At 59.2% G+C, this 23,538-nt stretch overlaps 3 protein-coding genes across 5 annotated transcripts in view; all 3 read left to right on the plus strand.

Moving 5' to 3' along the window:
• Crip2 (cysteine-rich protein 2) overlaps nt 1-8,681 on the plus strand; it is a 9,933-nt gene extending 1,252 nt beyond the window's left edge. Inside the window, exons 2-8 of one of the 2 annotated variants that reach the window (XM_005410875.2) lie at nt 2,204-2,298; nt 2,385-2,442; nt 2,572-2,712; nt 2,800-2,868; nt 2,948-3,042; nt 3,221-3,278; nt 5,577-8,681. In XM_005410875.2, the coding sequence (XP_005410932.1) occupies nt 2,204-2,298; nt 2,385-2,442; nt 2,572-2,712; nt 2,800-2,868; nt 2,948-3,042; nt 3,221-3,278; nt 5,577-5,833 (773 nt within the window). In that variant the 3' untranslated portion in view covers nt 5,834-8,681. Of the gene's footprint in view, nt 1-2,203; nt 2,299-2,384; nt 2,443-2,571; nt 2,713-2,799; nt 2,869-2,947; nt 3,043-3,220; nt 3,279-3,376; nt 3,951-5,576 lie in introns of those variants that run through there. The other variant, XM_013507873.1, reaches the window with a different exon arrangement.
• A 362-nt stretch (nt 8,682-9,043) lies between these two features.
• Nucleotides 9,044-11,765, plus strand: Crip1 (cysteine-rich protein 1 (intestinal)). The gene is made up of 5 exons (XM_005410877.2): nt 9,044-10,272; nt 11,169-11,263; nt 11,338-11,395; nt 11,478-11,524; nt 11,634-11,765. The coding sequence occupies exons 1-4, from the start codon at nt 9,792-9,794 to the stop codon at nt 11,516-11,518; spliced, it is 675 nt and encodes a 224-aa protein (XP_005410934.1). The 5' UTR covers nt 9,044-9,791; the 3' UTR covers nt 11,519-11,524; nt 11,634-11,765.
• A 1,658-nt stretch (nt 11,766-13,423) lies between these two features.
• LOC102010092 (chromosome unknown open reading frame, human C14orf80) lies at nt 13,424-22,217 on the plus strand. Of its 2 annotated transcripts, none has more exons than XM_005410881.2 (8): nt 13,424-13,964; nt 14,062-14,140; nt 14,454-14,656; nt 14,882-15,037; nt 16,811-16,909; nt 19,612-19,698; nt 20,004-20,195; nt 20,460-20,799. In XM_005410881.2, the coding sequence occupies exons 1-8, from the start codon at nt 13,806-13,808 to the stop codon at nt 20,571-20,573; spliced, it is 1,089 nt and encodes a 362-aa protein (XP_005410938.1). In that variant the 5' UTR covers nt 13,424-13,805; the 3' UTR covers nt 20,574-20,799. The 2 variants fall into 2 exon arrangements, with proteins under 2 accessions (XP_005410938.1, XP_005410935.1); XM_005410878.2 differs by lacking the exon at nt 20,460-20,799 and adding an exon at nt 21,642-22,217 and having other exon boundaries at nt 13,444-13,964.
• The last annotated feature ends 1,321 nt before the right edge of the window (nt 22,218-23,538 follow it).

Below are 23,538 nucleotides of genomic sequence, written 5' to 3' on the forward strand. Positions count from 1 at the left end.
CCCCCGGACCTGCTGCCCGCCAGCACATGGTCCGAGCCGTGACTCTAGCCCCTTCAACGTCTCCACGGGCCGCGGGGCCAGGGCCAGTGGCGTCTCGATTCTCTCCAGGCGGGGGCGACCTTAGCCTCCGCCTCCCGCGTGTCCCAACGCGTTCGCTCTCCGGGCGAGTTCCCGGACAGGTTCCCGCGGAGGTGGCTGGGGTGGAGCGGGGATGGAAGTGAGTTGTAGGTCCCGCGAGCTTCAGAGGGGAGCAGGTGGCCAGGATCCCGGGCTCCTAGAGGTCCGGACGGACGGGCTCAAGTGCAGGGAGACAGGAAGGGCTGATCCCCCCTCCGTTGCCCCGAAGCGCCCCGTCCCCCACGCGCTCACAGCCCCCTGGCCTGGTCGGTGTGGTCCTTGGGCGGCACCCCTTGCTCTGCTCCTTCTGGCTGACCCTCTCTCTACTTTGCTGTGGAGGGACAGAGGGGGCCAGCTCGAATGGAGGCTGGAAGAAGGGCCGGACAATCAGGGTCCCTTCCCTGGTCATCGTAGGAACAATGGTCAGTGGCCTGTGCGTTTCCCTGCCGACTGGAGGAGGGGAAGCCACACAGTGGTTTGCTGTTCCCAGGGGGAGGACCCGGATTTGCTGGGAGTGCTTCTGGCCTGGAAGGCCCAGGGGCTTCCTGCTGCCTCCTCAGGAGCTAGCCCAGAATCTGACCCTCCTGGTTCCAGAGAGGGCTCAGGGTGGGGATAGTCTCCAGGCCCTCCACCTCTCTGCCCTAGGCCTTGCCAGCTTGGAGCTGTCTGGGGCCTGGTCCAACAGGCAACCCGGAAAAGCGTTGCACTTGGGCTCTCAGCGGGAACACAGGCCCTCAGACCCAGCTGGCTTCTATCCTCCTGAGGCAGTGGCGAGGCACTGGCAGGGGTTCCAGGATCCTGTGCCCCAGTAGCCCACGGTGGAGTGGACCCTCAGTGAGAACATTCCAGGGGGACCTCAGGATGCCATGCTGGGCAGGGAGCTGGCTCCCTCAAAGCCATTAGTCTGATCGATCCTCTGTTCCCAACTGATCCCCTGGTCCCAGTTCCATTCTGTAATGTAGTCATTGACCCAGCCAGCGGTCTGCAGGTCAGCTGTCTGCCCCAACATGGCCCATGTCCCAGAGCTGGCTAGGGCAGCATAGTTCTGGCAGCCGTGAACTGCAGCTGCCACAGCCACCGACGGCCATCCCGACAACCTTCTTATCGCAGTGCTACCAGAGGACACCAGGGCAGTATGGAAGCCAAGCCCGCCTTCCTCCCAGCTGGCCCTGCCTACCCTGGCGCAGACAGAGCCCTGGAGGAAACCGAGCGGATATTGCCCTGTATTGTGGAGAGATGAGGAGGGGGAGGTGTTTCAGGAGGGGGCCCAGTGGGCCATGCCCACCAGTTTCCCTCAGGGCCTTGTAGAGCAGGAGTCGGACCCACTAGGGCCACCTGGAAGATCCAGGTTTGCTGCCTCAGAGCAGCTCCCCTGTGCCTCTGCGGTAGGCGGTGTCCTGGTGGGGGTGTCCACGGGAGGCCTGGCCAGGGAGGGGTCACTCTGTGCAGCTCAGAGGGGGCCCTGTGCCAGTGCTGCACAGCAGGACGGCTGGAGCCTAGCTGGTGACAACCTCCTCCCCACGCCTCCAGTCTGCCCCCTTCCCTGTGGAATTCCGGCTCTGCTCCAGCCCTTCTTCCTGCCCTACTCTCCACCCTTTTCCTGCCTCAGCCCCGTGAGGGTGCCTGGCTTCCGTCCATTGGGAGGTGGCTGAGCATCCCCCCACAGGGTGGGGATGGCAGGCACCTGATCCTCAGCAGCTGGCCTCAGACCTTTGGCACCCAGGCGGCAACTGGAGGCGGCAGGGCGGGGGAGATCTCTGGATTTAGGAAGAGGAGGCCAAATATAGACAGATGGGGTCCTGCCTGGGGTCCCATGGGAGGAGGATTAGCTTTCCTGAAGCCCAGACAGGAGACCCAGGGCCTCCCCTCTGGGCCCTTTTGGGGAGGGGCTGTCGGGGATGGAAGGATAGGTGTAGGGAAAGCAGATGTGGGGGCACAGGTATTCCAGGGAGAGTGAGCAGGTTTTGAGGAGAGGCAGCCCAGGAGTCACAGCAGACCTGGAAAGGTGACAGGTGCCTGAACTAGGGCATAGGGAGGATAGTCCGGGCCAGTGGGTGTAGGGAATCTGACCCCCACCCCTTTGCAGCGGAGAAGGTGAGCTCCCTGGGCAAGGACTGGCACAAGTTCTGCCTCAAGTGTGAGCGCTGCTCCAAGACACTGACACCAGGGGGCCATGCAGAGGTGAGCAGGGAAGGGGAACTGCGGGGGCAGGAGGAGGTGGGAGGGAGCTGGGTCTGCAGCCTGATCCCTGACTGCCTTCCACCCAGCATGATGGAAAGCCCTTCTGCCACAAACCCTGCTACGCCACACTGTTTGGACCCAAAGGTAAGTGGCATAAGCTGACCCCAGCAGTCCTGGTAGAGTGTGGATTCTCTGGTCCTGTGGTTCTCAGAAAGCCGGGGTGTGGTGAGGTTTGTGTGCCCTGGCCACTGTCCGACCCCCTAACACCTGCAGGTGTGAATATTGGTGGTGCGGGCTCCTACATCTATGAGAAGCCCGTCTCTGAGGGCGCACCAGTCACTGGCCCCATTGAGGCCCCTGCGGCCCGCGCTGAGGAACGGAAGGCCAGTGGCCCCCCGAGGGGGCCCAGCAGAGGTAGGGTCCTTGGGTGCCAGAGTGGGAGTTGGTGGGGCTGCAGTGGTGCCAGGGTTCTTTGGCCGTACTGACACCATCTGCCTGTAGCCTCCAGTGTGACCACGTTCACTGGGGAGCCCAACGTGTGTCCTCGCTGCAACAAGAGGGTCTACTTTGGTGAGTGGCCCCGCCCCTCCCTACTCAGCCCCAGGGAGTCTGTAGGGGGCCTTGTCATCTGCCCTTCCTTCCCTTGCAGCAGAGAAAGTGACGTCCCTGGGCAAGGACTGGCACCGGCCATGCCTGCGCTGTGAGCGCTGTGCCAAGACTCTGACGCCAGGTGGCCATGCAGAGGTGAGCACAGGTTGAGTACCCAGGAGGGTTGGGGGCCGGGAGACCCCCAAGGTAAGCAATCCTGAGTTGGCCTTGAAGCTGCAGGGCTCTTGGGAGACCACAGGTCATGGTATCACCACCTCTGGGGAATGGGGAGAAGGGTCTGTGCCCAGTGCTGTTGTCCCCATCCTACCCACAGCATGATGGCCAGCCCTACTGCCACAAGCCCTGTTACGGAATCCTCTTCGGACCAAAGGGTGAGTATAGCCTGGGGGTGCAGGGTACAGGTACTCCTTCTTCCTGCCCAGGCCCCAGCTTGTCCCTGGTTGGCCGCTCCAGCTGCCTATCTCCATAGGAGTGAATACTGGGGCCGTGGGCAGCTACATCTATGACAGAGACCCTGAAGGCACCGTTCAGCCCTAGGCCCCTGCCCTCTGTGGGGTTGAAGCCCACCTGCCTCCTGCTGACCCTGCCTGGACCCTCTACCTGGCTCTGTGGGGGACAGTGACCCACTGCCTAGCCCTGCCTCAGTACATCCCGCCTGCCAGGAGGAGGAGGCAGGGGCCATCTGCAGAGCTGCCCAATCCCAGCCCATGCCCTGCTGTGTCCCCATCATAGGGTCTTGTATATCACACCTCCTTGTGTGTCTGCCTGTTCTGTGTGTTCCCCTGCCCCATCGTGCTCCATGTCCTCTGTGTCCACATGACCCCGGTGGCTTTCCGAGGTGGCTTTCTTGCCCTCCTCCTGCTGCCTTCGCCTGCCCACCAGTATTATTTATGCTGCAGCTTGCCGGTGATGGCCACATGCTCACGGCATCCCTAGGGCTGGGGTCACTCCTCTGCCTGGCCCCCACACTGTCCCCCTTCACGTAGCTCACACTTGGTTCTGAGACTTTTGCTGTCAATAAAGGTTGGGGATCACAGGACCTAGCTCTGTGTCTGTGGTTGTGGGATGTGTGTGACTCTAGACAGTGTCCCTTTTTCTTGTCCACTCGTGCTCCAAGCCAGGGCCCCTGGTTGAGGTGGGGTTCAGAGGTGTTTGGGAAGGACCTATTTTGGCCAGTGGGACCAGCAATGAGGTCAGTAGGCATCTAGCAGGGCTGGACTGGGTGGAGTGGGCATCCCAGAGAGGGTCCAGGCTGAGGGCAGGTGGGGTGGGGTTCATGCTGAGACCCCAGGAAGGTGATTCCTGCAGCTGGATCCAGACCTTGGAAAGAGCAGCAAGCAGAGCCAGGAGCCTGGGGTAGGACAGGTGACCAGCGAGGGGGGCATCCTGTGCAGAGAATGGGGCACACTGGTGAGGGGTAGGTGGGCAGCTGAGGGTTGAGATGGAGTCCTGGAAGGTTGGAGGGGTGTACCCAGGACAGGTCTGGTCCCTCCCAAGATGGCACCTTCTTTACTTGGCTGGCCTCTAGCCGGTGGGGATGGCTTATCTTAGATGAGAGACTGGGGGCTTCAGCCTGTCTCTGCCCAGGTAGCTGGGTCTAGAACGATAAAGGAAACTGTCTGGGCTCCGCATGTGACCCAGACTCTGCTCTGGATACCTGGGGACCTACAGCTGGGTGCTCCCTCTACCTGCCACTTTGAGGATGCCCACAAGAGGGCGCACCTTGTCCTTTGGCTCAGCTGCTGCCCCACTGCTGGACTGGCCCTGGGTTCCGGCTCTTGCTCCAATTTGGGCACCACACACTGTCGCCCACCTGGAGCAAGGGGCTCCATGTCTCTGCCTCACAGAGCAGAGTGTCCTTCAGGTCTCTGCAGCCATCCTGCGGGCCACAGGCTGGCATGACTGAGGCTGGAAGCCAGGCCCATCATCCTGCAAGCAGCATCTGTGTCTCTGTCCCTGGGTGTGGGACACAGGCTGGCTCTGTGTCCGGCAGTGCTCCTGCTGCCCCCCAGGCAGCCTGGATTGTAGCCAGCACATTTCCCCTGTGGAGGAGAGGTAGAAGCAAGTATCAGTGTGGACTCCTGTTCAGAGACACAGCTGGGACCCTTACCCACAAGGAGGCTCAGTGTCAGGTTCAGCCCAGAGCTCACCACACAGGAACCCACCCTTCTGTCTCAGACTCCTGATGCAGGGCGATATTCTGCCCTCTGTCGGGTGGGAGGAAAGCATGGAGGGGGCCCTCTCCAAATCAGGGCAAGAAACTTCACTGGGCTGGGTGGAGCTGAGAGACTGCGGTCTCGCCTTGAGATCAGCAGATCTGTCCCTTAGCCCTGTGGCCAGCAGTGCTCCCCCACCCAGGCAGGAGCAGGCAGGACCAGACCGTTTCCTGCTGGGGAAGATGACGCTGCTGTTTGTTTCCCAGGGGTTGCCATGGAAACCAGGGCGTTGCTGCTACTGTTTGTCTGGGCCTTGTTGCTGGGCGGTGGCTCTTTTGGTGGCATCAGCTCCAATCCCCCCCACAAGATGGAGAGGAGGGGGGACTAGGTGCTTTGCCCAGGGATCCAGTTCTCCCCACCTCTCCAGGAGGTTGCCCACCAGCCTTACTCTTGGACATTCGCCCAGCCAAACTGACTGCAAAATACCATCTGACCACCTCTGTCCTCTTTCAGGCCCTCTGGGAGCTGCATGCGGGGACCATCAAGGAATCTTGCCCCAGCTGTCTGCACAGCACTGTCCTAGGACACTGGGCTCACTAGAGAGCCTCTTCAAGATGCTCCCAGACACCCCTCTCTGCCTGGGGCTGTTCCTGTGCTGGTGGGATCCTAGCTGGAGTTCCCATATAGGCATCTCAGGGCATCTCAGTGGGTGGGATCAGTCCATGCCCCCTACATCCCCACTGCCCAAGTCCCAGAGCCTCTGTTCCTAGGGCTCATCCTCCAGGCCCCACCCAACTTCCTTGGCCGGTGACCCTGCAGCAAGCCTGGCGTCTTCCCCAGCCCTGGCTCCTTGAAGGCCCCATCTTGTTCAGGTTCTTTCCAGAACCTCTGTAGGACTCGGAGTAGTGGCACAATGCCCTGCTGCCCCTAGGTCCAGCTCACTGGAAGCTGGTTTTAACCTGGTGGACCGAGGAGCAGGAAATCACCATGGGCCTCTAGCTTGAGGCTGCTGGTGGGCACAGGCGAAGGTTGGCCAGGGACCAGGGCGGCCAGGTGTGAGTAGCTATTTCCCAGGGCCTGGATGGCTCTGCAGTGGGCTTGGGGCCATGAATAGGACCTCAGCTGTTGGACGGTGAGGCTGGAATTTGAGGCCGTTCTGAGGCTTTGGTTCCAGGAAGAGGCTGGGCACTAGGCCCAGGCTCGAGGGAGGGGGAGAGGAAGGGTACCCACTGGCCTGACTAAAGGCCAGGCAGGGTTGCAGCCCTGTTGGGGAAGGAGCTGCTTGGGAGCCCCCACCCTTCCACATTACCCTCCTTACCTGGCGCCTGGAGAGGAGCCTGAGCTGTCCTGCACTTGGCACTGGGGTACAGGGCCTGAAGGGTAAAGGAGCCCAATTGTGAGGTAGCGTCCTGCCCTCCCCACCCAGCCATGGGCCTTGGCCCAGCAGGCCCACCCGGGGCCAGACCCCTGGCCAGCTCGGGGTCCCTGGAGACAAGCTGCTGAAAATAGGCCTTGGGAACTGTGACTGTCCTGGACTGCTCCTGGGGGGAGGATGGGTGTTGGGAGGTGGACTTGGGAACTGAGCGGGTTTCCCCTCACCCTTGCACACTTTCCTGTAGCCTGTGTTGGGACCTCAGTGCCAGAGGCTGGTCTGCAACCCGGGGGGGTTCTTCTTACCTGTGCATACTCTCAGCAGGGCCCTGGGCTAGGTGCTGGGTGAAGGTGGAGTGGAGGACAGGAACCTTGCTCTGCCGTGGGAGGGGCGTCTTTCTAGGTGGGGGTGGTGGGGATTCCTCAGGGGTCACTGGACCCAGCCCTGCCTTCTCTAGCCAGCCGGTAGGGGGCGCAAGGGTGTGTGCAGACAGGAGGCCAGCAGCCTGGAAAGAACCCTAAGTTCCCCCAGGTCTCCATGCTCTCAGTGTCTTTATAAAGGCTGAACATTTAGGCACAGGCCCTGAGGCAGCCCTCAGGGAGCTCACGGTCTTGTTCTCACTACTCTGCCTTCCTTGTGTGTGTGTGTGTGTGTGTGTGTGTGTGTGTGTGTGTGTAGAGGGGAGAGCTCCGGCACAGGCAGGGGCAGAGATGGAGTGGTCCAGGGTTACCCCTGGCAGGAGGAGTGGTGGCCTTGCACCTGTGTAGGTACCCTAGAGGTACTGGTTTTGGGGTTGGCTGCTGGGTGGGGGACAGAGCTGGGGCTGCCACTGATTAGAGCCGCACCAACAGGCAGAAAGGTGGGTGGAGAGCAGAGGAAAAAAGGGCCACTGAGGCCATGTCAGCCTGTGGCTGGAGTTTGGGAGGGATCCAGGGATGGTGTGTGTGTGTGTGCATTGGTGTGTGTGAGTTATATACTTGTCTTCATGTCTGTGCCTGTCTGCATGTGTCTGTGTCTCTGTGTATACCTATGTAAATGTGGTTGTATCTGCGTATCTGTGTGTGTCTTTGTGTGTGCCTCTGCAAAAACTACTGTACACCAACACACGAGTGGCCCATGGCCCTTGCCCCCGTTGGCATCTCTCCCCTGCTCCATGACCATGGTAATGAGAACAACAGCAGGGGTGGCCAGGAAGGACTCATGAAGGGTTTCGGGGGGCTCCCTAGCAGGGCAGGGCTGCAGTCTGGGTGTGAAAGGAATCCTCCTTTGCGTGGGGCAGTGGAAGGGGCTGAGGATTGAAGCATTGCCCACCTGCCCCAGCAAATGTCACCTGGGTGAAGCTCTGAGACACCTGTCCTGGAGCCTGGTGGGTGAAGTTGGGCAAAACATATGGCCATGTGTGCTGGGATCCCATATATGACCCCACATCCCTGAAGGAGCCAGACAGGATGCCTGCAGGCTTTAGGACACGTGTGTGTGGCACCCAGGCTCTAGGCTCAGGTGTGCATAGACCTAAAGTGGAGTCATGTGCTGGATGCCCTGGGTTCCTAGAGCAGTGAAACCGTGGGTACCTGGGAACTGTATGCTGAGGACCTCCTGTCTTCTCCCATGCAGCTGGGACTCTGCCCAGTGCTCCTCTCCCTGATGCCTCTGTCCGTTTGTCTGCATCTCTGTCCTGGCTGTGCCCCTGTCTCCCTAGAGCTGTGCTACTCAAGGGGGTCAGGTGACTGGGAAGTCAGGATTTGCCTCCTTGTTATTAGACCTGTGAGAAGACCCCAAGGGATGGGAGAAGACGTGAAGCAATGCTGGGCTGGTGGCTTTGAGACCAGGAGCCACCCAGAGGTGCCTGTGCCCAGCAGAGCACGGGGGGGCAACCCACCTCAGACAGAGCTATGCCCTGAGAGAGGCTGGAGGGGGAGGGCAGAGAAGAGCCCTGGTTACAGGGGTGGGGACTCCCTGGAGTTGTGGCCTTTGCGAGGGACATGTGATGCCTTGGTCTAGGGGGGATCTTGGGATGGGACCAACCATGGCTTCCCCTCACTCTGAGCCAGGCCTGGAGGTGACAGTATGCAGTGGGCTTCAGGAAAAGGGGAAGGGGGATACTCGGGTGCAGTCAGGGTGGAGCACAGGGGGCTGGGGAGAGTGGTCTGCATTACTGCAGGAAGGCGCCTGGATGGCCAAAGTGACATCTTGGTGTTTTTGTTTTTGTCTTTTTGAGACAAGATCTCCATATGTAGTTCAGGCTGGCCTTGAGCTCACTTTGTAGCCCAGGCTGGTCTTGAACTTGCAACCATCCTCCTGCCTCAGCCTCCCGAGTGCTGGGATTACAGGGGTACACCACCACATCTGGCTCTGACATCTTGCTTTGGTTTGGTTTGGTTTGGTTTTGGGACAGGGTTTTGCTATGCCATTCAGGGTGACCTTAAATTCACTATGTTGTCCTTGAATTCATGGTGATCCTCCTGCCTCAGCCTCCTGAGTGCTGGGATTACAGGTAAATGCTGCCACGCCCAGCCAGACTTTAGTTTTGGTACCAGGAATTGAACTCAAGGCCTTGTGCTTGCCAGGCAGGCTGTGCTGCTGAGCTACAACCCCTTCTCACATTTCGTTTTTTTTTTTTTTTTTTTTTGAGGTGGATGTGTCGGGTGAGGAGGAGGCTAGCTAGGAGTGGCTGAAGGGACAAGGCAAGGGGAAGGCCTTGGGGGCTGGGAGTGTGTGTGTGGCGGATGGCTCCTTCGGGTATGGGGTCCACAGAGCAGGAAGGAGAGGGGTCTATCAATATGCTACTTGGCTGTGACCCAGCATTGGACTTTTAAACTGAACTCCACCCAGGAAGAGGTCTGAGCTAAGGAGGTCACCCCAGGAACCCCTCTGGGAGGCTGCAGGCCCCACCCTTCAGGTCTCCATGGGCCTGGATGGCCCCTCAGGCTTCCTCATTCTCAGGGCAGGACAGGACAGTCTCTGCCTGGCACCAGCTGGGCGGCCTCCACCTTAGCTGGGCTTGGACTTGGACCGATCTGAGTGCTGGGCGCTTCCCAGAGATAAGATACCCTCCCCACCTGAGAATCTCTGAGGCAGCCTAGGGGTGGTCTCCCCTCCTTGCCCCCAGCTCATTGGCCCCCAGATTTAGCCTCTGCTGTCCTGTGGAGGAGTTGCTCTGCCTGGAGCTCCCTTTTCCAAGTTCCCCAGGGATGTTCCTGCTGCGATCTGCAGATTTGGGAGAGCAGTGGCGTGAAGGGAGCAGGCAGAGGTTGGATGGCCCCTTGGGCCTGGTGGGCTGGAAGACCCCAGCAGTGCTGAGGTTCAGTGTCCTCAGCCTCTTCCTAGGGGAACACAAAGTGTGAGGAGACTCTCACATGTTAATTTGCTTTCTGCGAATTAGAAGTGACCTTATGCCCTCCCTGGCTCCCACAGACCTCGGACTCTCGCAGGGGCATCCTGTGGCCTGGGGTGGGGCACATCTTCCTGCCCGCTGGCTCACAGGAACCTTGAGATGCGCCTGGGCGGGTACTGCGAAGCACCCTGCCCCAGGGATCCCCGGGGTCCCCGCACCCCCGCTCTTCCCTCGCCAGACGGGTCCCGCCCGGGGAGCGCGTGGACAGTCCACAGTTCGCCGCTGGCCCGCCTCCATTCGAGTTCCCGAGGTCCAAGTCTGGGCTCGGGGGCGGGGCAAGGAGGCGGGGCATCAGGGGCGGGGCCCCTGGGTCCCTCAAAGGCGCGGACCCGAGAGTTCCACCCCGTCCCGCGCCCACAGCCATCTGCAGGTCCGCTGTAGTCCCTGTCCTGGACGCGCCGCCATGCCCAAGTGCCCCAAGTGCGAGAAGGAGGTGTATTTTGGTGAGCGTGCCGCCAGGCCCGACGCGGAAGCCGTCCCGGGGTGACCGAGCTTGGAGAGGAAGACCCGGGGGCTAAAGCCGATCACTGGGTGTGGGTGTGTGTGTGCCAGGGCCCGGCACAGCCGGGGTGGGAGGGTGGGGACCCCTGCCTCGACGGTCCTGCCGTCTCTGCCTACTCGGCATCTCTGCCTGTGTTCCCCGCCTCTAATCTCCCTGTCTCTGTGACCCTCTGTTTCCAAGTCCCTTTGTCCCTCACGATCTTCATCTTGGGTCTCCTTGTTCGGGCGACTCCATGCACTCCCGGTCTTTGGGGTTGCTGACCTCTACTCCCCCGTCTCCTGGTCCCACTGTGTCCCCGACTCCACCCGCTTCTCGGCGCGTCCTGGGCAGAGTTCCCGCAGGGCGGGAAGGAGCGGACTGGGCCGCCCCCTAGCACCAAACGGAAACAGGCGCAGAAGCCACCGCCCCCGGCGCAGTTTGCCCCGCTTGGGTCCCCAGCGCCCGTCTTCCTGCCCCGCGCACCTCAGGGCGCACACGGAAGGGAGGAAGAGGGAGAAGGGCACCTCAGGCTTTGCCCTGCACCGGGCTGCGGCAAGAGCCTTTAACCGTAGTAGCCTGACCCAGGCCCTGGGGCTGGGCACCCCCATCCCTGAGGCGGGGTGTCTCTTCGCATGCATCAGCCCCACGGGCCACGCCCTCGAGCTTCCCAGGAAGTGACCCAGAGGCCAACGGCCGTTCTGGTTTGTTTGGATTGGCTGAGGGGACTGAAGGGCTCCACTTGGAGAAGGCTGGCAGGCTGGCAGAGGTAGAGAAACCGGTGGGTGGACGGGAGCTCAAGTGTGCAAGGGGTGGATGTGCCTGCCACCCAGCAGAGACGCAGGGGGGTCTGCTTTGCAGCGGAGCGGGTGACCTCGATGGGCAAGGACTGGCATCGGTCCTGCCTGAAGTGTGAAAAGTGTGGAAAGACGCTGACCTCTGGGGGTCACTCTGAGGTAGGTGGGGGCAGTTTGGCAGGGTGAGGGGCCGGTATGGGGGAAGTCCTCCCTCACAGCTGCTCTCTTTGCAGCATGAAGGCAAGCCTTACTGCAACCACCCCTGCTACTCTGCCATGTTTGGGCCCAAAGGTACGCTTTGAGGACCCGGGTCTGGGACCCTTACCCAGTATGAAGCCCTGCCTTTTAACCCACTGACCCTTCTTTTCTCCAGGCTTTGGGCGGGGTGGCGCTGAGAGTCACACCTTCAAGTAGACCCAGGTATAGCCTTGCCTGAAGTGCCATCAACCCTCCCAGCCTGGGGACTGACTGTGTGGCTTGGTGGCAGGCTTAGAGTTATGCTCATGTCTGTCCCTGTCTCTCTGTACAGGTTTCAGAGACCCCATCCGTGGCTACCTGCTGGGCCACTGGTCATCCAGACAGATACCAGGCCTTATCCCCAGAGATCCAGGGCTCCCAGCAGCCCCTCATGTCTTCAATAAACCTGAACACTTGGAAGGCCTTTTGTGTGTGTGTGTGTGTGTGTATGCGTGGGCACGCAGACTGCACACCCACGCATGATCAGTGGGTGGGGTTAAGGGGGAGCTGGGAGTGCCTGTGTTCTTCCTACTCAGCCAGCACTGGGTGGAGTCACCTGTGTAGGGCAAGAGTCCAGGCCTCTCAATACCCAGACCTGCAAAGGTATGCGTGCCCTGAGTGGTACTGGCCCAAGGTGAGGCTGGGGTCAAAGGGCCAGAGGTAACTGGAGTGGGTTGGGCTTCAAGGCCGTCCTAGCCCAGGTCAGGTTGTGAATCTGCTGGAACTGTGCTGGTTCCTTTTTTGAGAGGCTTTGGGGAGTTGTGGTGTAGCCTCCTTGCCTGGCCCCTTCCCATTTCCTGCCACCCCTCCCCAGTTCCTGTGCCCCTGGGACAGACCTCTTTTCTTTTCTTTTTTTTTTTTTCCAGTACCGGGAATCAAACTCACGACCTCGCACTTGCTAGGCAGGCGCTGTGCTGCTGAGCTAAATCCCCAGCCCCTCAGACCTCTTTTCAAGGGGTGTGTACAGCTGTGCAGTGGGGACCCAGATGTAAAGTTCCTTTTCGGGCTTCATCCCTGCCCAGGGACTTTTCCGGTGGCCTGGCACACTAATGGGGTTTGGGTCCTGGCTGTGGGCCGCAGAGGGGACTTTCTGGAAATTCCTGGTCAACTCTCATTGGTGACCATGTGTCAGACTCCCGCCCACTACAGGCCCTCCCTCCTTGGCTCCTGGAGGTCACCGCTGTAACTGAACAGTGCAGAAAGCTTCACTCTGGCCAGTGGTAGGGCAGGAGCCACCGGGGTGATCTGTAGGGTAGTCTGCATGCATCTGTGAGTGTGAGATAGGTGATTTTGGAACTTTAGGAGATGTAGCAAAGCTTTGCACAATAGGTGGGGTGGGACAGGTAGAACTGGGATTCGGAGCAGGTCTGAGCTTCCGGTTGCCCCACGGGGACTGAGGGCCAGCTACACCAGGAGTCTAGAGAGGTTCCTGGCAGATACGGTGTGGGGCTGCGGTTCCTGACCCCAGGGTACCACCTGTGAGACTCCCGCCCCCGGGCGGCTCAAGGTCCTAGTTGGGACAGGCTTCGGGTGCATTGCCCACTCGTGGAGGCCTCCGGGAAGTGGGGTCCGCCTGGCCTGGGTAAAGGAAGAGCCCCGAGAGACCAACCAGGGGCGGGGGAAACGAAACCTATAGGCGTCCGGGTTGAGCTGGAGGGAGGCTCTCCCCGTCCCTGCGCGGGCCGCTCTCCGGGGGCGGGGGCGGGGGCGCGGGGCAGGCGAGAACCCGGCGGTAGCGAGTCTGGCGGGCTGGAAGGCGCGCAAGAGCGCCTCCATCTGTCCTTCGGTCCAGGATGCACATCCGGGCCTTGCGGGGGAGCTTCTAGGTGATAGGCAAGGGGAGGAAGCAGGTGGGGCTGGGCAGAGGGAACTGAGGCCGGACATGGGGGCGAGGGGTCCGTGCTGCTCCTAGTGGAGCTCGGACAGGTGTGCGGCGCTCCTGCGCACCGCAGGCAGTTGCTCTGAGAGGAGGCGCTTCGGGCCCCTGCGTGCCCCCGAGCAGTGGGGCCCGGGGAGGCTCCGCATAGGGCGCCTGCCCGGCTGGGTGGGGCCAAGCTCCGCGGTCCTCTGTGGCTCCAGAGGGGCCTTTGGCGCTTGCGCCCCCTTCAGCCCCTAGCAGGCGGTGTTCTCCCCCGCGGTTGCTAGGCGACTGGTGGCGCGACACACTGATTGGCTGGCTAGGGGCGAGGCTGGGTGTCGGGCGAAGATTGGCTCCAGAGTTCGGACCCGACACAGCTACTTGCACTGAAGGCCCACCCCCGGAGCCCGGAAGTGATTCAGCGGGGTTAGAACAGACAGCCACCGCAGGCCAGGTCCACCGCAGGCCAGGTCCACCGCTCACGGGGCCAGGGCGGCGGGTGTGGGGACGACCGGGCCGCGACAGTGATTGGTCGCTGGACCTGGGAGGCAGTGATTGGGCGCGGGAACCCTGGCGGGCGATCCAAGGAGGCCTGCTGCAGACCGCATGGGGAGGCGGCGGCGCCGGGTGGACGAAGAGGCCTCGGCCCGGGCGGGGGCTGGGGCCAGGACACTGCTGGATGCCATAGCCACGCTAAGTCGGTCGCTGCCAACCGGGCCCTGCCCCGAGATCTTCCGCCGCGCCAAGTTCGACCGTCCAGAGGCCGTGAGGCTTGCGGGGCGGGTTCCGGGCAGGGTGTGGTCCTGGGCGGAAGCAGGGAGCCGCCCGGCCCCGCTGACTGCCCGCTCCTTGTGTGCCACAGGCCCCAGCGCTCTGGGAGCTCCTCTTCCGACTGCTAGCGCCTCTCCTAGCGGACAGAGCGGCCGCCTCGCTAGGCCCGGGTAGGCCCCGCCCCCAGAGGGCTTACCCACAGGCCACGCCCTTCAGAACCTTTCCTTGCACTCCTGCGGCAGTGGGCACACCCGGTTATGTAAAGTTTAGCCTCAGGCAAAGCAACGCCCAGCAGGCGGGCGCTGGCCTTGCTCACCTGGGTAGCATTGACCCTGCCCACTCCTCTTCCTGATGGTAGTCTTAGCCCCTCTTCCCATGGTTCCCTGTGAGCAGGGCCACTGTTTGGGGTCTGTGGGTTCCTTAAAGGCCTCAGGTGGTGACACATCGAGGTTGGGGGTCCCCCTAAATGGTGGTCTCCTCCAGGAGCCCAAGCCCGCTGGGTGAAGGCAGTGCTCTGCTCCCACGGCTACCCGAGGCCAGCTCTGGCACAGCTCCCTGAGGACGGCTCCCAGGGCAGCAGGGAGCTGCTGCTGGCCTTTTCCTGGCTTCTGGCCCGAGGGCCCCTGCTAGAGTGGCTGCTGGCTCAGACCTGTGTGAAACTGGGTGACCAGGTGCCCACGTTCGAGGTGGGTATAGAGTTAGGGTGAGCTGGGCCAGGCCTGCGAAGAATCTCAGGTTCTCCAGTGTCCCTGTGGCCACAGCAAGGCCAGGCAGGGCCAGCCTCCCTGCATGTGATTTTGGGGCAGCCCTGGGCCAGCTGAGCTGGGAGGCTTGGACCTGTGAGGCAGAATCCTTCCCCATCTTTCCCTCAGAAGTGGAGCAAGCACAGCCTGACACTTGTTCCCCTACAGTGTGAGGTCCTGGCCAGTCCTGGCCTGGCTACACCCCAAATGGATGCAGAGGGCCCTGTGGACCTCCGCTGTCTGCAGTGGCTGATGGGAAAATTGCGGTTCCAGTGGCAGCAATTGATCTGCAGTCAGGAGGAGCAGTGTGCCCTCTTGAGCAAGGTAGGATGGGCACATGGCTTCCTATCAGGGCAGCTCCCCTGTGTCCAGGCCCCAGTCTGCCTTTCCCTGTGGCCTGTGCACCAGGCCTGGTGGGGCTGAGCCCAGGGTTCCAGCTGAATGTGTGGACTGGCTGGAGATGGTGGAGATTGGCACCTCTGGAGCCTGAGCCCTCAGCTCTAGGTGGTCCAGGGAGGGGCTAGTTAGTAGTCAGAATTCTCAACCTGCTGGTAGAGTGGAAGCTGGTGTCACAGAACTTACAGGATGGTCTTTCTTATCACCAGAAGTCACTGTGGCCTTTAGATTCCACATCAACAAATTTGGGAATGGCTTCCACAGAGGAACGAACTCTGCTTCCTGGGCCTTGAGGAAGAAAGGCACCTCCACCCCATCCTGAGTATGGGTGAATTGGGGCAGGGTAGCTTTTTTATTTTTTTTTTTGAGAAGAGGTCTCAGTAAGTGCTCAGGCTGGCCTGGAGTTCATGATCCTCCTGGCTCTGCTTCCTGAATGTCTGACTTGTAGGGGCCTCTTGTAGGGCCCTGTGAAGGCTGTCAGGGGTGACTTGTGTGGGCCCAGCAGCCCAGTGACATGATAAGCATGAAGTCAGGGCTGACAGCCCCCACAGAGGTCTCAACAGTTTCTCCCAAGGCCACTCGCTTTCTCTTGACTGGTCTTGGCCCTAGTGGCCCAAACCTGTTAATGTCTGTGCTGCCTCTTGGCCTCACATGGGGGTTTTCCTGTGCCCCCATAGCTAGGTGTTCACTGTGTCCTCATCATTGGCCTTGAGGGTTCTGCTGTGCTGTTCTGACGCTATTTCTCCTGCCCCAAACCTTGTGGACGATCTGCACCATCAAGAGCCTGCCACTTTGCAGACAGAATGGAGTGCCCTGCTCCACTGTTCCATACCCCTGGGGAGATTTCTGGGGTGGGAAGGTACTGGGAGGTTGTGGGGCCCCAGCATGCTGGAGCTGTCCTGAGCCCAGCCCTGTTCTGCCCAGCCTCAGGTGAGGTGTGGCTTCTCTGAGCTTTTTTTCATTGTCTGTCATGGTGGTGGGGACTCTACAGTGTGCAGCCATGGTGGTGTAAAGGTTGTAAAGATTACTTAGAGACAAGACTTAATTCAGTCACTGAGAGGCTCACAGAGGCTGCTGCTCTATATGAGAAAGCCTCAGAGAAATAGCAACAAGCTGAGACCTCTGTAAGTTATTTATTTGTAAATCAAGGACATGAGAACAAAGATATAAAAGAAAGCCACTTGCAACACTTGTATAGGAGTTTTGGCCAGGGGACAGGGAAGGAATGGGATGGTTTGTTATGTGACAAATGTCAGCCTAGTTTAAACAAGCTTAGTAGAGCAGAGGGTACACAATGGCCAAAGCAAACATCTCCGAGAATAACTTATTATTGATTTTGCTGACTGCTGTCCTGCAGATCTGCTCTAAACTTAATGCAGATTCCATAGGATCCTGGGAACTTTGTTCCCAAGGCCCCGTTTCATGCTCATTTCAATCACTCCTTTGGAGCCGGGCATGGTGCCACACGCCTGTAATCCCAGCACTTGGGAGACTGAGACAGGAGGATCCTTGCGAGTTCGAGATCAGCCTGTGCTACAAAGTGAACTCAAGGCCAGCCTGAACTGCATAGCGAGACCCTGTCTCAAAAAGACAAAAAAAAAAAAAAATCAATCACTCCTTTCGGCAAAGTCTCCCCACAGGAGGCCTGATGCTGAGGGCACTGTTATCCACACAGCCTGGGGTCTGTGCTGTCCATTTCAGATCCACATGTACACGTGGGGCTGCCACAGTGACCGGAACCTTGGCCACCTGTCTGTCACTGAAACAGAGATGCTCAGGGACCCAGAGGGCAGCCAGCAGGTGAGGACTGACCAGGTGCTGGGGTGGGTGCCACCCGCAGCGGGGCAAAGCCTGTTGTGGTGACCTGGAGCTGGTGTCTAACTTTGAGGAGTGCTTGTTTCTGGGTGTCTGTCAAGCTCAGTCATTGCTGTTATGGGTGACAAAGGGTCCTCCAGTCCTCTCCCTGCTTGAGGACTGTCTACCTCTCCTGGCATCTGGCAGGTATTGTGTGTATGCCTGGCCCCTGGGCAGACTGGGCGGCCCAAGGGGGACATTGGCCAGGCGGGGCTGGCAACTGGCTTAGCAAAGGGCTGCTGGAATGAAGGAATCCTGCTTCAGGTCTGTGCTGAACCTGGAATGCATGGGGGTATCACCTGGGAGGGAGGAGATGATTGCCTCCAGAGCTAGGGCCTTTGGGAAGGGTTGACCGAAGGAGGGCAGGCCTGGTGGCCTCAGTCGTGCTTGCTGACCATGGGCACTGACTGCCTTCCAGGCTGGCTGCCCCAGGTGATACGGTCCTAGGGTCCCAGGCAGAAGGCTGGGCCCAGCAGAGCACAGATGTAAAGGAAAGCAGGCATTGAACCTGAGAGGCTGTGAGACCCCAGGTATTTGCTTTGTCTGAGGCATTTCCCCAGAATGTCCAGTTCCCCCTACTTGTGCTAACCCCTCTCCCACTGACTTGTCCCCCTCTTTTCTTCTCACCTTTACCACTGCTTCTTTTCTCTTGTCCAGCTTCATCTCTGGGCTCCCAGGACAGGGCCAGGGCTGACTGTTACTTAGAGTGGGGCTCTGGGGCATCCTGAGTTGTGGCTTAGGCTATCTAGCCCTGGTATGTCCCACTGGGCAGGAGAACTGGAACCAACTGCAGCCATCTCCTCCCTCCCAGCCTGGTCCCCTCCTCTCTTTCCTCCTCACCCCTGAGACTTGGCCTCACCTCCAGGCTGTCCTGAATGTTGGGCAGGTCGGATGGGGACCGAGGGCCAGAGGCAGGTGATTTGCCTCCTGATCTCCATTGTCCATAGGGCTTCTGAAGATCCCTGCCTAGAGAATGCTCTGGGCAACTGTGGACTCCACAGTAGCTGAGGTGCCCCTTGGTAGCACCTGCCTAGTCTGGTGCCAGCTGGCACAGCTCCCGTAGGGCCTGTGCTTGATGTGCAGGTGCTGAGGCAGCATTTGGGTGTCCCCATATGCTTTGTCCCTCATTGAGAAGTGACTCAGCCCCTGTCCCTGGGTTGGAACAAAGCCAAGGCTGCCAGGTTCAGTCTGGGCTTGCCTGGGACTGCTCTGTGGGACCCTCTGTGTGGCGTGTGGCTGGGGTGAGGTGGGGCTGAGATGCCCCTTGTTTAGAGGCTGGTGTATGTTGGTGCTGTAGGACTCTCAGAGACCATAGTGGGGGTTGCCTGGGGCCATGGTTGTCTCCCAAGTTCTGGAGGAGCAGCTGGCCAGTGCCTGAACCTGACCTACCTGAAGGACCTGCACTGTCAGGCCATGTCCCAAGAGGTTCTGGAAGGATCTCTGGCTGGTGTGGTGCCAGGCATGCTGTTGGGTAGCTGAGCACTTTTCCTGGTCACAGGGGAGCCTGTAGCCTTTCATGTCCCTGCCAGGGAGGTAGGCAGAGAGGTGGCTATCCTTGGGGGTGAAGCAGGGTGTGAAGCGGCCATGTGCTTCTTCCTGTGCCTGCCCAGCCTGGTTTAGTGTTTTCACTCTGTATACTTGCTCCTGTCTGTCTCTTACTTTGCCTCTGCTGTGGCAGGCTTAGGATGGGCTGGCAGGGGCTGGCATTTAAGGCCACTCCCCTTGAACTGCCCCCCACCTCACCCCCTTGGTCTGCTATCTGCCTCTCTGTAGAGCTGGAGGTAGGGTATTCAGGTGAAGAGGGCCTGGCATGTGCTGTCTAGCAGGGATCCCCTCCCTGTCCAGTAGCCTGAGGCCCTGGTACAAGTTCCATGAATAGGTTGTCTTCCTTCCATGGGAGCTAGACCTGTCATGCACTGGGCATCTAGAGGGCCCCAAGCCCACACATCACCAACTCCCTGTCCTCTCAAAGGAGGAGTCAGGTGCTGGGTAATCTGTGTCTGGAAAGGACACCTCAGGTTGGGAGTTCCCACCCAGGTATCCTGGGTGGAGGGAGTGGTTGAGGGGATCTTAGCTGTAGTCAGGCTGGGAGATGCCCTGAAGGCAGAGATGTGCTAGGCATCTCCTGGGCCAGCCTCTGTGTGTGTGTGTGTGTGTGTACGTTGTGCAGTAGGGGGAGAGAGGAGGGCTCCTGACCTGATCTGGCCCCATCCTTCCCTGTAGAGCTCAGCCCTGTTCTCCACCTGTGTCTGAACCCCACCACCTCCCACTTAAGCCAGATGCAAAGTCCTCTCAGCCTTTGGAGTTCCCAGAATTAGAGGGAAGGGGGTTCACCTGCCCCTGAGGCTAGCAGCCTCCTCCTGGGCCTCCTCTGTGCAACCCCCAGTCAGGGGTGTGAGACAGAGCTGTCCAGTAGAAGGGCACCTGGGTAAGCCCTAAACCTAGGATCAGCCATAGGGCAGGTGTGGAGACCATGGGTGTGATCAGAAGAGTGGACTGGTGGGCCTGGTTGAGCTTAGGGCCACTCTTCCCTTCAGAAGGGACCTGAAGCCCTCAGGCAGATGTTTAGGTACCTTGGGGGCTAGGCCCTGCAGCTGCCTGCAGGGAGCCTGGTGCAGGCAGAAGTGTCCAGCTTGCTTGCTCTGCAGCTGTTGCAGGCACTGGAGCAGGAGAATGCCCAGCTGGAGGCGGCTCTGGAGTGGCGGCGCTATGAGCTGGTCTTCTGGCAGTGGATGGTGAGGATGCCATGCTGCCCCCTCCCTTTCCTGTTTGGGTGGTGGCCACACATTGGGGGTTTGAAGGTCTTGCCACCTCCTGGACAGGAAGAGGAACCCTGAGGAAGCTTGGTGACCGAGTCTGGGTCTTGCCCAGGATGTGGCTTGTCTTCTGGCCCTACCTTGTTCCCATAGATGTCGGGCTTTTGCCTCCTGGACTCTGCATATGTAGGATTGCCACCACTGTCCCCTCAGCCTTTGTACCTTTGATCCCATCAATTAGAGGCCTGTTCTTGGCACACACTGTCTTGCTTGGGTCTCTGCAGGATACGGTCCTGGGTGCCTGTCCCTCGGAGGACCCTGCTGTACCCACATTCCAGCCCAGCATCTCTGAGCATGGGCGTGGCAAGCTGGAGCTGGTGGCTCAGGAGCTGCAGGCCCTGAAGGAGGAGTTGCAAGCCCTGCAGGAGTTGCTGCGCAAAGAGGTGCTCAGCCGGCGCCAGGCCTGGGAGACCCAGGTGAGCACTACCCACCTGACTGGGCCTCATCCTCCAGGTTCAGTAGCCTTGGCCCTAAAGGGGTTCAGTAGATGGCCTGCCCATGCAGACCCCATTCACCAGGTACTGCCCCCTCCAGCCCTTATACTACCCCTCAGAAGCCCCACCCCATCCCACACAGGACTGATTCCTGGGCACAGTGGACCCTTTAACTGAGCTACTAGTTAGAGTACCTGGTTTAATTGGATTAGACTTGATAGGTGATGCACTTGGACCACTTTACAGCAAAGCAAGGAGATGCACAGTGAGGGGTCTCCGCAGCCCACTGCAGCAGCCCTCCATGCCCCCAGACCGCCTGATGGGAATCTTGTTCTTCAAGGGATCCTGGAGAGGGAGTGAGCCTACCTTGCATGGCTTGCCCCCTGGTACCCATGTAGGCATCCCTCCACCTTGCCTGTAACTCTTCCACATGCTGTCTGGCGCCTGTGCCTCTTGCCTCCTGTGGTGGCCACTGCCCCATGTCCAGTGGACCTCTGGGAAGGTTCCTGGGTACAAGTGCTGAATGCTACTCTGTTTCTTTTCTTTTTTTTTTTTTTTTAAACCCAGGGAGTACTGAGCTATGTCCTCAGTCCTTTTTTAAAAAAACTTACCAAGCTGCCCAGGCTGACACTGAACTTGTGATCCTCCTGCCTCAGCCTCCCAAGTAGCTGGAATTATAGACATACTATACCATGCCTGGCACATTTTCTTTTTTGGAAGTGTTTTAATGCAAGCCACAGGAAGACTTCCCTCAGCTCTCAGTAGGCCTCCATGAAGAGCAGGGTGTTCCCTGTGCCTGCTTGCTTAGGCTGTTCCTCCAGCCCAGGGATGAGGCTGGCTTAGGCCATGTCCTGTGTCCTTGGGTGAGCCCACCTTCCCTGGCCCTGGAGGCTCAGGTGGCTCCCTCAGGTCATCTGGAGTGGGATGGGGCCTCAAACCCCAGGATTGTCCAGAGCCAGAGATGGCCTCAGGGGGCAGCTCCCTACCCTGGGAGTTGGGAAGTGCTGTAGCAGAGGGTGGTGGTGGGAGACTGTGCTGACCTGGAAAGTGGCAGGTAGGCTTGCTGATTGGGAGGCCCCAAGGTCTTTGCTCTGAATTCTTTGTGTTGCCACACCTACCTGTACCTCTGGACCAACCAGCTGGGTCTGTAGCTGGTCTTGTAAGGCCTAGGGGTGGAGCTTGGGGGTCTGTGGTCCAGTTGTAGTTGATAGGGCCATATGCTCTGTAAAGGTGGAGCCATCCTTGGGATGGTGACGGGTGGCCCCTTCTGTCTGGAGTGAGGGTATTGGGCACCATTGTTTTTCCATAAAGAAGTTACAGCTCCTGCTGGGAGCCTACCCCGAGGCCCCAGAAACCTTTAGGGCCCTGAGCCCTGTGTCCTGGGGACAGAGCTACTGAGCCTGAGCTGCTGTGGCTCCCTCTGTCCAGATTGGTGGCCTGGGCCACGGGCCGGAGTGGAGTGCAGCGCGACAGGCCTTGCAGCAGGCTGTGGATCGGGAGCTGTTGGCCCTGCGGCAGGCCTGGAAACAGGGCAAGGGCCCCAGCCTGCCTCAGGGGCCCCACCGTCTGGTGAAGATCGAGGCTGGGTCAGCAGAGGCCCAGGGCCTGCCAGTGGCCGAAGTGATCAGGGCCCTGAGGAGCCAGGAGGCAAGCCTGGAGGCGGTGCTGTGCCGGCTGCAGGGACAGTGTCGGCAGGAACTGGCCAGGCTGGCAGGAACTGTGCCAGGCCTCATCTGGATTCTGCCACCTGGACGCTGATGTCCCATGGACATACCCTCCCTCCCTCCATGGACACATAGGAACCTGCCTGGGCTGTGCTGGCCTCCTTGGAAGAGCAGGTTCTGGGGAAATGGACACAGGGCTGATGCATGCAGTTTTCAGCCCTGGCCTGCAACGCTGGAGTTGGCATAGTTGCTCCCTGTGAGGGGGACTGTAGGGGACCCAGAAATAAATGGCAGAACCTTGCCTGCCTGAGGGGGCCAGCCTACCTCCCTCTCTACCGCCTTTCCAGGTCTCTGTCTGGGTAGAAAGAGGGAGCGCAGGCCCAAGGTGGCCGAGCTAAGCTGCACCAGAGGTATGCTGGGAAACCTGGGGATGATGGCTGTGGGAGCCCTACATCTGCCCAGAATACAGTTGTGCCCCTCCCACTCCTGCTTTGGCCCATTGCAAATCCCAGTGCAGGCAGTACACACAGCCTCCCTCCTGTGCAGGCCATAGATGTGCTTGTGTGTGGGGTGGGGGCCGGATGAGGCACTGGGGGCTCTGGTCCTTTCCCTGGGGGTGGTGCTTGGGGGGAGGGGAGGCCACCATGTGGACAGAGGGGCTTTGTTCTGGAGGCTGTTTGATAGCTCAGCCTGACAAAGAGCTTCCTGTGTTGGGTTTGCGCCCACAGCCCAATGGAGTGGCCTCCTGCCGTCTCCCCTGCCAACAAGCACAGGTGGGCCTGTGGCCTTCAGCCTTGCCTGTCTCTCCATCCCAGGCTTCAGACCCTGACCCAGGGCTTCTGCTAGCCAAAGCCAAGGCCACTGTCAGTCCCTGGATCCCCTGGTCTCCTTGAGCCCACTGCCGGGCCTGTCTCATGGAGTTTCCTTCCTAACCCTTATAGACATGGGGTGCACTGTGTGCTGCCATCCTGGGCCCACACAACCTGGCTTAAGCTCCTCTCACCTGTGGCCCTCTCCTCCCTGGCTCTTCTTGCTTCCAACTACAGTTTGCAGCTCTGGTCTAGGGCACAGGGCCTTGAGGTGGCCTCTGGAAGTGGCCAAGCCTCCTGTGTTGTAAGCAAGGCCATGTAATTTTTTTTTTTTTTTAAATTTTTTTTTATTTTAAAGAATAAAAGAAGGATAACATAATAATAGGGGGGACTTAGCAAATTACAGACAAAATGGTAGGAAATTATCAATGGTTATCATTTTACATATTATTGTCTACAAAATAGTTTCTCAGGAAAACAAATAGACAAATAATACTGAGTTAGAGACCAAAGAGGTAGGAGATTATCAAGAGTTGTTGTACTATACTTTGGTATCTTCAAAGTGGCTTCTAAAGAAAATAGAGCTATACATGAGTGACCTATTGAAAAATCATTAACTATTCTCAATGGTTGTTGTAGGAAACACATAATAATAAACATACATCCATTTATGAAATAGGATAGGAACATTACAAACTTTACACAGTTATGGATAGATTAGTAGGAAAATATCAGTGGCTGCTGTAATACGTGGTGGTATCTTCAGAGTGGTTTCTCAGGAAGACAGAGATATGCAAGAGGGACCTATTAAGGAGTTACAGCCTAAGGGTTGTCAAAAATAGCATATTACCT

This window comes from Chinchilla lanigera, unplaced genomic scaffold, assembly GCF_000276665.1.
Source record: "Chinchilla lanigera isolate Chin_1 unplaced genomic scaffold, ChiLan1.0 scaffold00137, whole genome shotgun sequence".
NCBI lineage: Eukaryota > Metazoa > Chordata > Mammalia > Rodentia > Chinchillidae > Chinchilla > Chinchilla lanigera.